General features: G+C 41.8%; 1 protein-coding gene across 1 annotated transcript; it reads right to left on the reverse strand.

The window, feature by feature from the left end:
- Nucleotides 1-410: 410 nt before the first annotated feature.
- Nucleotides 411-14,158, reverse strand: XRCC6 (X-ray repair cross complementing 6). The gene is given in 13 exon segments (XM_036400663.1): nt 411-897; nt 1,663-1,776; nt 3,349-3,449; nt 4,167-4,296; nt 5,197-5,358; nt 6,492-6,660; nt 7,877-8,063; nt 9,413-9,596; nt 10,412-10,666; nt 13,633-13,771; nt 13,862-13,971; nt 14,069-14,114; nt 14,117-14,158. Coding segments are annotated over 13 exon segments (1,836 nt in total). The 3' UTR covers nt 411-700.
- Nucleotides 14,159-14,188: the final 30 nt, after the last annotated feature.

Consider the following 14,188-nt stretch of genomic DNA (forward strand, 5'->3'; position numbering starts at 1 on the left):
ATCTCAGTAATTTAATTGGGATAAATGCTTGCAGCCTTCTGGGGAACACAATTTGTTTTCCATTTTTAAACCAGCTTCCGCTATTACCATTTAAAAATGGAAGACCTGTGTGTGCAGATTTAAGTGCCAGCTTTTTGCCCAAGGGATTGGACACTGCTTCCCAGTAATGATTTTTTTCTTTTAAGATCTGCTGGTAATACTTGTAATGGTGATGGCAGAAAAGAACCCAATTGGATTACTAGTACTGATACTGGCTGTTTTGGAGAGTAATACATATTTATACCCTCTGTTAGGACACAGACTCAATCTACTGCTTGGATTCATGTGGTGCCATTAACACAGATCATTGTGTTTTCTTACACTGAAGTGAGTTCTGCTGTCTTTATGATGCCGAGACGACACAGTCGGTGTTGCAAAGGAAAAGATCCAAACTTTTATTAAGAAACCAGCAAGGCACAACTCTGTCCATGTGCAGTGGGTGACCTGAGTTCACAGGCAATTTAGTTCTGCCTTTACCTACTGTCAACAGAATCCAACTTTGCAGAGATGTTTCACAACTAAGTAAAAAGTTTCTCCACTGCTAGACAAAGCAACATTTAGTTGCCATCTCTTTCATAGCAAGATTAAATAGACACAGCACCCACATAAGACAATCAAGATTCTAAGCAGACAGAAGTAAACCAGGGCCTCCCTCTCCAGCTTAGTGCTCATTAAAGTAATCAGTTAAAGAATCCACAAGCTCCTGCTTCTTGCTTCCACATCTCAACCCCAAAAACCTGCATGCATCCTTCAGGATAGGTACAGTGAGCTTGCCTAGAGTGCCCTTCTGCACATAACTCCGCAGCTCATCTTCTGAGACTTCTACCTTGGGCCTCTTCTCAGTTTGACCATCAGAAGCTAGAAAGATACATTTTAGATCACAAAGATTTTAAAAATTAGAAAGACATCCATGCTTCTTACACATACCATAGTTAATGGCCATTAGCACATGGTACTTTAACAGCCACATGCTCACAGACCTAGTTTTCATGTTTTCTTTTAAGAAACAGGTAACTTCATCACTATGTAAGTCATGCAGTATTTCGTTGATAGGAGTTATCTTAACTGAAGTATGAAACTGTGTGTTCTGATGAAAGCATCACCCTCCAAATGAAACTTTTAAGGGATTCTCGTTGAGACAGCAGAATGCAATGATTCCACAGGGAGCTCGGCTGACACTTGCTTTATGCAGTCTTTCATAGACTCCCAAATTACACATGGACTTCAGCATTGCTTACACATATAGCCATTAAGATGCCCATCCTGGACTTGCTAAATGGCCCATGCATAAAGTCTCACCAACACAAACCGAAAGCATAAGTGATTTTACTATTCTGTTGTAAAACAGAAAGTTGCTAAAATTATATATACATATTCTGCAGTCATTTACCTACGTTACTTCTTATACTTGACCCTGCATTTTGTCACTCCAGCAACTCTCCAACTGGATACCACAATATTCTCTACTCTCTAAGAAGCAATACTGGATATAATACTTCATTGTGGAGATTAGCAGAGTTGTTGCACAAGCAGCTACTTTAAACTATGAGACAAACTGAAAACACAAGAGCTTCTTAACAGAATACAGACATTGTATTTCGTGTCTGCACCACCACTACTTACCTTGTTTTCGCTTTACAGCCTTCGCATCAGGATTGTAGTCAGGGGGATAAACCAGCTGCTTAAACTCATCCACCAGGTTGCCCAGCCTGTGGCTCATCTGTTCAGACTTTGGCACTGGCAAAAGATAAAGATTTGCCCTCTCAGAAACAGTGTGATCACAAGAAAGTCTGAAAGGCCATCCCTGTTGCCAGATGAACTATCAGCTCACCTGGTGGGAAAAATACAATGCTCATTCTACAAAACCATTAGTGTATGGAACCACACAATACTTTATTTTGTAGGATCATGTTAAACATTCACCAAGAAGGGACTCACAAAATATGAACCAGTTTAAGTATGCCAACTGCACTCTGTATTGGGATGTAACACCAGTTCATCAAGCACCCAGCTGTAACTTTAGGGTCTATGACCATGAGAGAGATCCCTGGGACTGAAGAACATGTGCACAAAGGAGAATTAACACATGTTAATGAGTTTGGGGAAATGATTACCACATGTATGTTTCTTCTGAGAAAACCTACATAAACAGCTTTTTCTGTACTAGAGATACATGATTTTGGTGGAGATATCCTTCCATGCATCCAGGACTGTAATAAAGAACACCTGCTTCTTAAAGCTGCATTGGTGCTAACAAGTCTGACTGTTTTTCAGTAGCATCACCAGACACAACTGTGCTTCTGTAATAACTAGTCCACAAGTGTCCTGCAAGCATGCAAAAATGCAAATACTTGTGTTATGATACTCCCAAATGAGAAATTTACAGCTCTTGGTAATATCAAGAGTTTGGACATCTAGAATGCTGCGTCCACTTCTGGGCTCCCCGGTACAGGAGAGATATGGAGCTCCTGGAATGGGTCCAGCAGAGGACAACAAAGATGATTAAAGGACTGGAACAGCTTCCTTATGAGGAAGGTCTGAAGGAACTGTTCAGCCTCCAGAAGAGAGGACTGAGAGGGGAACCTCATCTAAGTATCTGAAGGGAAGGTGTCAAGAGTATAGTGTCAGGCTCCTGGTGGTGCCAAGCAACAGGACAAGAGGCAATGGGCAGAAACTGAAGCACAGGAAGAGCCATCTGAACAGGGGGAAAAACTTTCCTGGGAAGGTGACTGAGCACTGAAACAGGTCACCCACAGAGGTTGTAGAGTATCCCTCGCTGGAGAAATAATTGAAGAACTACCTGGAATGCACCCTGTGCAATGTGCTGTAGGATAATCCTGCTTGGGCAGGGGGGTTGGACCAGATGACCCACTGAGGTCCCTGCCCTCCTGACCCACTCTGTGGTTATACAAGACACTCACAGTTTAACTCTCCCCCTCACTAGGTGGCAGCACTGCCCCCAGCAGAATAATTATCTTCATTCACTCCATTTATCACACTGAAATATTAATGAGAATCTTGAACAGAGGAATTTCAGAGAAAATATTTTTCACCACAGGAAAAAGGTGATTCAATTTTAATTTTGGATGGTAAAGTGAGCAATTTTTTCTTTACCTTATAAGTGACAGCAATAGAAAATAAGGTTTCAGTATTTCAGAATGAACCCATCCAGAATCCTACATAGTGAAACTGCACACAACTGAAATATTTCTTAAAATACATTTAGGTTTGTAGTAGCACATATTTGACTCATAACAAAGTCACGAGTCCTCTACCCTGCCTCCCTTCACACCCACCAAGAGCTCTCACTTGTAAGATCCTCAGCTTGTTCTGGTTCCATCATATCCAGCGCCAAAGCCTCCAAATTCCTGAAGTGCTGCTGCAAAACTGGGTTCTCAAAGCTGTCAGCCCTGTCAAGAATCCCCCAAAATGTCAATGCATGCTGCCAAGAAGACAGACAAAACACAAGATCTACCACCAACTTATGTGAGAATAAAACTTCCCTCTTTCCCACACAACAATCCATCACATCAGAACTGCTTTTCCTCTTTGCAATTTACCTGCTGAATCACTATCCTGTCATGTATAAACCCATAAGAATGCTGTGTGAGAGTTAGAAAGTTGTATGAAGCAAAAAGAGATAGTGGTATTATACTTCATGTACAGTTATGGTGGCTTCCACATATCTAGAGAAAAAATCTCCCATGAAAGTACTTCATAGCATTTATCCCAGCTGTAATGAAAAAAAGACCTAATTTTTCTTTCTAAAGTGCTCTAATTTAAATGATCTGGGTCTGATCTGCTGTAGAGTGGCAGAGCCACAATAAAATGTGATACCTCTGCAACAAATGACAACAGCCCAGAGAACAAGAGCAATTCTACAAAGAACTCCAGAACGTGCTACATAAAGCATTGTGGTGCCTGGGTATCCAGAATGATTAAGAATAAAGTTTGGACAAAGCTACTGCAAAGAGAAGCAATTTCTATCAAAATACATCAAAATCTGATCTCAGGAACACCACAGCTGAACAACACATGCAGCAGAGCAAGCTGAGCAAGCTGCAGCAGAGCAATGGTTGTGCTTTCTTCCCCATGCCACCCCCTGCACCCTATTTAACTCCAGGTACCTGTATTTGAATCGTAGCTTCTGAATTATTTCCTTCATTTTGTCTACCTGCTCTTGGCTGGCTGGCACATTGTCTGTAACATCAACATTACGTTTGTCATCTGCATAGGGTAGAAAAATCATGTGGAAACCTACACAGAAGAGAGGGAGGAAGACAACAGTTACACAGAAGAATGGTGTCAAAATAATTTACAGAAAAACCAAGATGGTTATTATCTAGGTCTGATGACTCCAAACTACCCACCTGCTTTGTTGTTAACAACAGCAGTCCATAATACTTCCAAGTGCCTACAGCAGGACACTCAATCCCAATCTCAATGTTTGTAACCAACATCACTAATGGCTTTGTGGAAGACATTCAGACTAAATTCATAGCTACCAATTGGATACCAGAGACTTGCTTTATGTGCAGGAGATCAACCAGCCCACCTCTCCCACTGGGTCTGAGCTTGAGAAAGATTTGTTTCAAAATCAAGATATTGCCCACATTATTCTGAAATAATTTACTTTATACACAAGCAGTGTTACTTCCCTACTTTACATTCTCCCAGAAGATGTTTTTGCACTTAAAGAGGTGAGAAAATGCAAAACAGCAGAAATCTGCTCCCTAATCATTCCCCGTTCGTCTGATGTGGTATGAGGCTCACTATATGTGAGATTATTTATTTAATACTTTACAATCTATTCAAGGATACAACATAATTCAAGAAAAGACATTCTGACTAGTCTTCAAACAGGAAAAAAAGGCTTTTCATTTCTACAGCAGTTATTTGAATCTGCAAAAAATAGGTAGAAGGCAGGGAAAACACTCTAGCCAGGTCATACCTGAGCAAGCACTGATGCAATTGGGGCTTTAAAAATAGATTCAACATCAGATGCTTACACTGACAAAACTGAAGAAAAGGAATGTTGGAAAGCATTTTCCCCAGTTTTAAGGGAGGGTAGCACCAAGAGTATTTTCCCTCAATAGAGGATGCCATTACACTGACTACATCCCATCATGCAGGGAAAGGCATCATCTCTTCCCATACCTGGAGGGGCTATCTGCACTTTCTGCTCATCCAGCTCTTCCTCCTGGGGAACCAGGGCCACAAAGCGAGGAGGGACATTCCGGCGAGGGGTGTACCTGCACAGCATCATCACCTCCCTCTCCAAGCACTTCATCAGTAGGGCATTAAACAGAGTTGTACTCCCTGCAAATCAAAGAGGGGACTGGTCACACTGACAGCTTTGCTCCTTTGCTCTGGAATATAACCCTAGATATAATCTTGTAACTTCTTTGAAATGCTTGCATTATTGTGGCAGTAAAAAGCAAATTTTAGAAGGGAGAAGACTCAAAATGGACAATATTAGTGAGTATCTCCTGACCAGCAGTGAGAGTTCTGGTGGAAGAAGTGAAATCACTACCATCTGAGAGATTGAATACTGTGAAATTTTATCTACCAAGTCTATTTTTGTTTGGTGGGGCATCACAATAAAAGCAGATCACAGACCTTTTGTGGAAGTAACACACTAAGAATTCAGACTTCAGTACTATTCCTGAGGCACATGTTTGCCTCAGGTATATTTCACCAGACATGGTGGTCAGGGAAAGACTGACATATAAATAACATGATTGAGCCAGGAAACTGCAGTTAGAGAAGCAAGCATAAGGGTTCTTCTTTAGTCAGACATTGGAAAAGCCTTTGGTCATAACTCAGCCCTCTTTATCCACTGCTAGACCAAGGAGCTAAAGGTTTTTTCTTTCTACTGCAGATTGGGATATATTTCTAGATAAACAGATGTATGTATACATATAAAAAGGCAAAACTAAGCAGTTCTAGATGTCCTTCCCTTCTCTCTTTACAAGCCTATAAAGTGCTGTTAATTCAACTATACTTCCTGAGTATCATGTTTCCACTCCTAGCCGATATGGACTTAAAACCAGCAATTATCTCCCCTGATTTGGGGTTTAGGTTTTTCTTTTTTTGTTGTTGGTTGGTTTTGTTTGGGCTTTTTAAACCAACTTTACCTTCTTGTCAGGTACTAGGATCCTTCACTTTCATGAATGGCTAAAACAAGTACTTTGAGACTACATCTGCATGGTTTAATTGGCTGCTTGTCATGATGGATAAACATGATGCACAATTGGCTGCTCTGCTATAGAAGAAAACAAGACATATCTGCAGCTGAGAGGGGCAATAACAGTTAGTTCTTCTTAACATTAGCAAGTTTTTAAATTACAAGTAATTAAAATTTTACACTCAATGATCCCCACCTACACACGATGGATCAGCAGGTTACACTAATGCAAAGTGATAAATCTTCTCTTGCCATCTTTGCTTACCTCTCACCAGGGACTCCTCAGGATAGATGAACTGGGAGGGCCTGACATGGTGGTGCTGTTTTAGCATTGAAAGTGGTTTGAAGCCAATCAGAACCAAACCTGGAGAATCAAACTGTTTTAATTCTTCAGTCTCCTCTTTCTCCAGCACAATCTGTCGGTTTCCGTATGTCTAAACCAGGGAAGAGCAGATGATAGGGCTGCCAGCATAAAAAAAAAAAGAGGACCAGGAGGCAGGACAGGGCAGGAAGTGCAGGAAGAGGATGCAATTGCTGTGTTCCACTATTTAAAAGAAGGTTATAGACAAGACAGTATAAACCCTCATGAGAAGTGCACACTGAAGTGGCAAGTGACAGTCTGTGACCATTATCCCAAGGGAAATTCTACCTGAACATAAGCAAAATGCACTTTTGTAAGAAAATGGCTAAGCCCAGATACAGAGAGGCTGTCACATCTCATCTCTGGAGTTCTTCAGAGGTGTCCCAAAAAAGCCCTGAGCAACCTCATCTGCTTTTGCTCTGGGCTGGGTTGTACCAGACTTTTTCAGAGGTCCTGTCCAATTGTAAACTTGCTTCAGTCAGCTACCTGCTCCTGACAGAAACAGTGACTGAGAAACAATGTTTCTGTAGCACCACTCATGCCTCACAAAATCAAAACCATATTATAGTCCAGCTGCTGAAGCAGACATCAGGGCTTATTGCTCAGCTTTCTGTTTATCTCCTATACTTTATTTCAAGAAACTAATATCCACTATAAATAGACTAAATACTTCATTTTAAGACAACAATTTTAAGAACTACCAACATCGAAGAAGACACAAAGCACACTTGTGACAGTATACCTAGCAACTACATAACCTGTTTTGAAATAAAGCTGTGCTTGTTACAACGTGACACTCAATTTACATCAGCCAAACTATCAAGTGGGAAGGCAAAACAAAGAAAAATTTATACAAAAAAAAACTCCAAAGGAAACATGCCTTTTGTTTGGAAAACAGCTCCAACTCCCCTGTGATTCACACTTGTATGTTTAACAAAATGGACCATATCTGTTCCTAACAAACCAAAAGTTGACAGCAGTGGCAATGGCCCAGGGTCACACAAGGTCAGGCTCTGACAACCTCGTTCTTCCTTACAGAAAGAAATGAACTGTATTCCTGACAGCACTCCCACCAGCAGCTATGCCTTCCCATGACAGCCAGGCCAGGGAGACAACCCGTTCTCACCCTGCAGAGCTCTCAACACACCAGCCTGTACCCAGGTGCATACACATGCAAATATTTCTGTATCTCATCTTGAAAGTACAATACAAACAAAAGCAGCAAGGGAATTGGCATCTCCCTCACACATCAGAGACAAGAAAAAGCAGGTACATAATCAAAAAGTTACCTGAGCCCTTTTAGTGTCACTGGGCAGGAGCAAGCTGCCTGTTTTTCCGCTAAACATCCTTGTTTTGGTTTTAACAGGTTCATTAGTTTCCCGATAAAGCTTCACCGGATGTGGTTTATAAGCTTTTTGAATAAGGTTGTAAACACCAACAGAAAGGGCCACATCTTTGCCCAGATGCAGATTTAGCCTGTGTAAAAAAGCAGATACAGACTTGAGATTCCTGAAAAATCACTACTGCAGAAGAAAATCACCCCCTCATGTAAGTTATTTCCTTTGACCCTCTCCTGTTCTCCTCCCCCAAAATCACATATATCTTTGGAAACATACTATCAGTTGAGTCATAATCTCACTTGAATAAAAATATTTTTGCAATATCATCATTTCTCATCATAAAAGTCATCTAAACACAAGTCATTTACTATATTTCTTTGACCTTTTTTTTCACTGAAGGGCAGCTATGCTCAAACAGAGCACAGGACAAGTCCCCATTTGGGTATCCCAATTATGCCTATTGTAATGTCCATGAATTCTCACAGCTGTTTGCACAGAAGGCAACATTCTCCCCCAAAAACCCACTAAGACAAACAATACCAAGGTTTAGGAAAAAATATAAATCAGATGTTAGAGAAAAAATTAGATGCAAAAGTTTAAAAATAGAGGTAATCTTCAAGTTGTGAGAGCAGAACAGTGAGTTACTACAAATGCAACTTCCTCTCTTATAAAAGGTATCACTGGTTTGGGATTCTTCCTCCCCAGCTATTAGAAAACTTAAGGAACATTCCCAGGAAAGAAAATAAGGCTGCAAGCAGGAGCAAGAATGCCAGTGACAACAGCTCAGGTTGGGATACTTTATAAATATTTATTAGAAAAAAACATTAGGCCTTGAAGTTCATTCCCTTTACTGTGCTTCCACGGCATTCTGCTATGAACTCACTCCCCAAAAAAACAACTGTTATAGAGCATGTGGTTCCAAAAATACTTTCTATCTGCTTTGTCAAGATCCCTGTAATCTCTCTTAAGTATCTCTAATCTTTTAGTAGGAGATTAGAAATATCAAGGCTGTGTGAATCCATGCCAAGTACCTAGACAGTCTGGCAACATATAACTATTTAATAACAGGAAAAATACCTAGCATTCACATTCAGATGCATTTTTTAAAGTTAGTGTTGGCAAGAAAAGCCTAATTTCAATCAGATTTCACTATACAGTACTTTTTATGTTGCAGCTTTTTAAGTAAGTACTTGGCAATTACGTAATTTTTTAACAAATTATCATTTCTGGCCAAGATCAATACAGGAGATATCACACAGAGGAAACAAGAGGTCCACTCTGCTCTTCTCATCCAGAAATATCATTGGAAACTACAGAAGAAACACCACTAAAGATTCTTGGACTAAAGAATTAAGATTGAGGAATGTAAGCACTTTAAAGTGCCTTTAAAGACCAATCATTCCAGAAAAGGAAAGTGAGATGCAGTCTAAAAATAACATCAGGTGCCCCTGCTGAATGAATGATGTATCATAAGTAGGCACAAACCTGACTAAAGCCCTTTTCTTTGTCTCCTTTGCTCGTACTTTCTTCATGAGATGTTCCAGTTTCTCTGACTCTCTAGGCTGGATCCCAAGGTCCTCATCCTCTGCTACATTTATAATATCCCTGTAGAACAACGAGATATCGAACCCTCCAGGCTTCTTCAAGTGCATCAGGTCCAAGATGATACCTAGAAACAATGGAAGAGATAAGAGCAGGATAAAAACTGCTTTTTTCTTGCATCAGCATGTATCTCAGCACTCTCAGATTTCTCTATCTACACAAATAATTTAAGTAAGTATAAGCTCCAAACTGTCATCTGTACCAGATGTGAAATATTCTGGAGAAAGGGAATATTAACTTCAGTCAAAACAATGCAGAATAGAAAATGTTTCCTCTCTAATTAAGAATCTGGACAGCAATGAAAGCTCCTATAAAATATAATCTTACCTCAGGCATAGAGGGGAGTAATAAGTTCAGAAAATCCCCTTTCCTTTAGTTATAGGGGCTAATGGATTAAGTAACCTTCACAGCTTCTAGATCCAGGACATCTCCTGAATTCCAACATCACTGGTTACCTCAGCTACACACTTGAACTAATGCTGTCTACTCTCTGAGCCCAGGCTGATGCCCTTCAGCTAATTCAAAATGGAACCCTAAAGTAATTTTCCTTTTGTGTTAACTCGGTGTTATTATTCCTTTCCTAGAAAATGATACAATAACAAAGAAAAGTTTATTTTCTTGGCCCTGTCATGTCCCCATTTATGCTATCAAACTAGAAAGAGGTCCTAGAAAACAAGTGCTAGCTTTTGAATACCAGATCAGAAAACATCTATTCTAATTAAGATTAGATACCAAATTTCTAGTTTAGGAACATTCAGAAACATTCCCCAGTTCTGATGATTTTACATCTTTTTCCATCACAAACCAGCAATGCAGTTAACATCTGCTGCAAAGATTCATCACGTTTACTGTGTCTAAAATGAAAAGGGGAAAAAGAATGACCTGTGTCCCTCAGATCACCAGCTCTGGTCCTGGCCAGCTTGGCTTTGGCACTGTCATTGGCATGGGGGTCATCCTCGTTGGTGAAGAGCATGATCCTCTTGTGGCTCAGCCTGACACGGACATCACTGAAGAGGTTGGAGCAGGCCCAGAGCGCCTCACCCAGGGAATAGTCAGCGCTGTGGCCAAAGCTCTCCCGGAACAGGGCCCGGCCTTTCTCTCCCCTGTACTGGTCCAGCTCCAGAACACGCTTTGCACCTGGGGGGCAACAGCATCCACAGGCATTGGGAATTCTGCCAGAAGTATCATGAGTTCTTCTGAGTATGCACCAGGAGTCCCCCAGAGCTGACATCCAAGGAATGCTCCCAGGCACCTCTGTGGCAATGTGTAGGGGGGTAGGACGGTCGGGACAGACAGAGACGAGAGATCTCTGCAGCCAGGTCATGGAACTTGGGGTTTATTGCAAAGGGCCCGGGTGCAGGGCCCTGCTGCGGACTGCCAGCCACAGCTTGGAGCAGGCCCAAGAGAAGAGAGGGGTAGAGAGGATGAGAGAGAGAGGATGAGAGGGTAAGAAAGTGAGTTTCCCGTTACAATACAATAAATCTTCTTCTGTGTTGAATATTCTGATTCTCACTAACCAATCTAGCACAATATACAAATCCTATAGCATTTACACACAGCCTATAAGAATCATTACATTACCATGCTGTGTTACATTTTAAACTCTAAAAATGACTCTTTGGACCCCTTCTGCCAAGCTAGTAGGGTCTGCTCTGACCCTTGGAGCTGTCTGCAAGCAGAGGGTCTTGTTTCATCAAAACGGGATTACCTTCAGTCTGGCCATACTATTGCTTTCCAGTTGTTCAGTAACTAAGGTATCTCAAAGCTTGCTTTCATTTCAATTTCACTTATAGTTTCTATATTCTCAAAATCTTTTGTCAGGCAATCATTTATAAGGCTCTCCTTTTTATTTATAAGGCTTTCCTGTTTCATCTTCTCCAACAGCAATGTCCTTCCAACACCTGGCTGAGAAAACTGTCCAGCATGGCCTAACAATATCACTAGCCACTTACCACTGAAAGCACCTGCTAGGGCAACAGGACACAAAATGCCCTGGCACCAATATGGGCTCTTTCTGTGGGAAAGGACAGGAATCAAAGTATTGCAAACCCCCTCCACTGAATGCCAAGTGCTCAGCTGCAAAGGCAGCAAACTGCATCTGCTGCAGAGGCACAGCAGACTGCTGCACCACCACAGAAAAGAGGAGCCTGAAATGCATCCTGCATCTCCACAGCATGCTGGGAAGGTGGAGAGCTCCTCCTCCTCCTTCCACGCCCCTCAAATCAGAGAGAATGCACACAGAGGTGAGAGGAAACCCACAGATCACCACACTGATCACAGCAACATTCAGGTCAGGTGTCCACAGCCTTGCTGCAGCTCTGAGGATTACCTCAACACAGCTAGGACTCCTTTTCCCACCTGTCTAACAGCAGGTTCTGTTCTCTCCTGTTACTCTACAATGGGAGACAAGCTTTCATTTTTCAGCCACTGCATTCTGCAGAGCTTCTTCCTTTGTCCTTCACTTAAGCTCTATAGCACTTACAAAACTTCATTTGAAAATGTTTTTCTCTGCCATTACTATTTTATTTTCATTTCCTCATCTATCCTTTAACATAAATCTTCATAACTATGTACTCCATAATAATCACCAACAGCATCTCTTCCTTCTCCAGAGGATTGCTCTCCAGGGGCAGCAAATACACAATTCTGCTCTTTTTGAACTGATGCCTTAAGTTTTAGCTTTCATATTTTCTAGCTTCTGTCCTGCATTGGTATATAACTCTGAGCTTCATATAAAGTGTTAGCAAGTTCTCTTCACAGGGCAGTTAGGCACAGCAGTCCTTTTCCAGCCTGAGAACCAGGGACACTGTTGTAGCTTCAGGCCCAAAAAGTGTAAACAGCAGCAAATTGAGGAGAGCAATCTGGAAGGATGGAACTTCATGAGCTGAAGCTGTAATTGGACAATTAACCTCAATATGTAAATGGACCAAAACTTATATAAGTGTGAAACCTCATGACTCAGGATCCATCCTGGGTGGAGCCACAGCCGGGCTCTTGGACTGCCCAAGGTGTATCCTTTGAAGGCCATTTAATAAATACCTGCTTTATTCCTTTAACTCTGTCTTAGCCTCTGTTCCAGGTAGCCTCAGAAGGCATCAGAACAACACCCACCTTTCACCTGTGCTGTTTTTATCCTCGTGGTGAGGCTACTGCCTCTAACATGGGAGAAAGGACAAGCAGGGAAGAAGGAGGAAAATGAAAATACAAGACCTATACGGCACTGTCTACCACAAAAGGGAGAAGAACCTAAGGCAGCCCTATCAGGTCTCTATTGTAATAAATTCTGAAATTTATTACAATAAAATAATTGTAATAAATTTCAGAATTTATTACAATAGAGAAAGCTCAATTCTTTCAGGAGAAGCCCCTGTGTTGTTACTGCACCCCCCAGTAAAGAAAATTAAATCAAACATCCTCAGAGATAAAGGCTGTATTAAAAGTTGTAGACAAAATTCCCCCAGAAGACTCTCAACTGCCAGACAATCTGTCACCACTAGCATGCATTCTTTGCACTTCTCCTGCTGCCTTTCCATTCAGCAACCAGCACTTGCTATCAAGCAGATGGTATGTAATCTCAAGAAAATGAAAGAGCGAAATTCAAGAACTGCAGAACTTATTATGGAAATAAGAGATGGAACACCCCAAACAGGCTACCATATTGAACCACCTGCTCCAGCTGACACTGCCTGAGCAGGAGGACTGGACAAGATGACCTCCAAAATCCCATCCAACCTCAGCTATTCTGTGACATTTTCCATCAGCTGGAATCCATGGTGCCTTAACATGGACACACACTTTTCTGATGGACATTTAAGAGTTCTGTTGAGATACTCTAAGGTTTAGCAGACAGCAAGTGAAGCCACCACATTAAAATATAAGAAAAGGCATAGAAAAGGATCTGAACCAACTCTAAGAGAAAATGCTAGGCTCTTATGAAGTTTCTAAGCTTTCAATAAATATCTAAATCTATCCCCACCAGCAAGAGTAGATTTCAGTAAGAACTTGTCTGATAGCTCTCAGATTTTAGAGAGACCAGTTACTGACAATGCTACTACACCAATTTCCTTGCTCCCTCTTTTTACAAAATCTTCATATCACTTTACCTGGATTGTCCAGCTCCTGGAGAACATAAATGTGCTTGAAATCTGCCGAATTTTTGTTGTTTTCTGTACCATAGAATACAACGCTTAACAGGTCCCTGTCACTGCTGATAATTTTGCTGGTATACACATTCCGGATGCACTGAAAAAAACGCACCCAGGTCAAAATTACAAGAAAATAGTTTTCAGAAAGGAGTGTGAAGTCTTGCCTTAGCAGTTTATCCATCCCTACCTGGATGGTCATGTCGAAAGGAGTCTCTGCCTCCCTGTCGGACTCGAACATAGCCTTGGAGGCATCCACCAAGAAGATGAGGCTGTCCCGGCCCGAAAACCTCTGCTCCGCTACGGAACGGGGGAAACAGTTTTAGCAGCGGCCCCTCCACCCGTGGAGCATGGAAAACAGGCTGCCACCTTCCGTGAGGAGGTGGGGGGCCCTTACCGACCGCCTCAGGCCCTTCCTCCTCTTCCTGCTGCTCCTCCTCCTCCTCTCCAGCCCGTCGCCCCGGTAGAACGACCCCCAGCCCGCCATGGCCTACGCCGCACGGCCCCGCTCACGCTC

Source organism: Molothrus ater, chromosome 5 (assembly GCF_012460135.2).
Source record: "Molothrus ater isolate BHLD 08-10-18 breed brown headed cowbird chromosome 5, BPBGC_Mater_1.1, whole genome shotgun sequence".
Taxonomy (NCBI): domain Eukaryota; kingdom Metazoa; phylum Chordata; class Aves; order Passeriformes; family Icteridae; genus Molothrus; species Molothrus ater.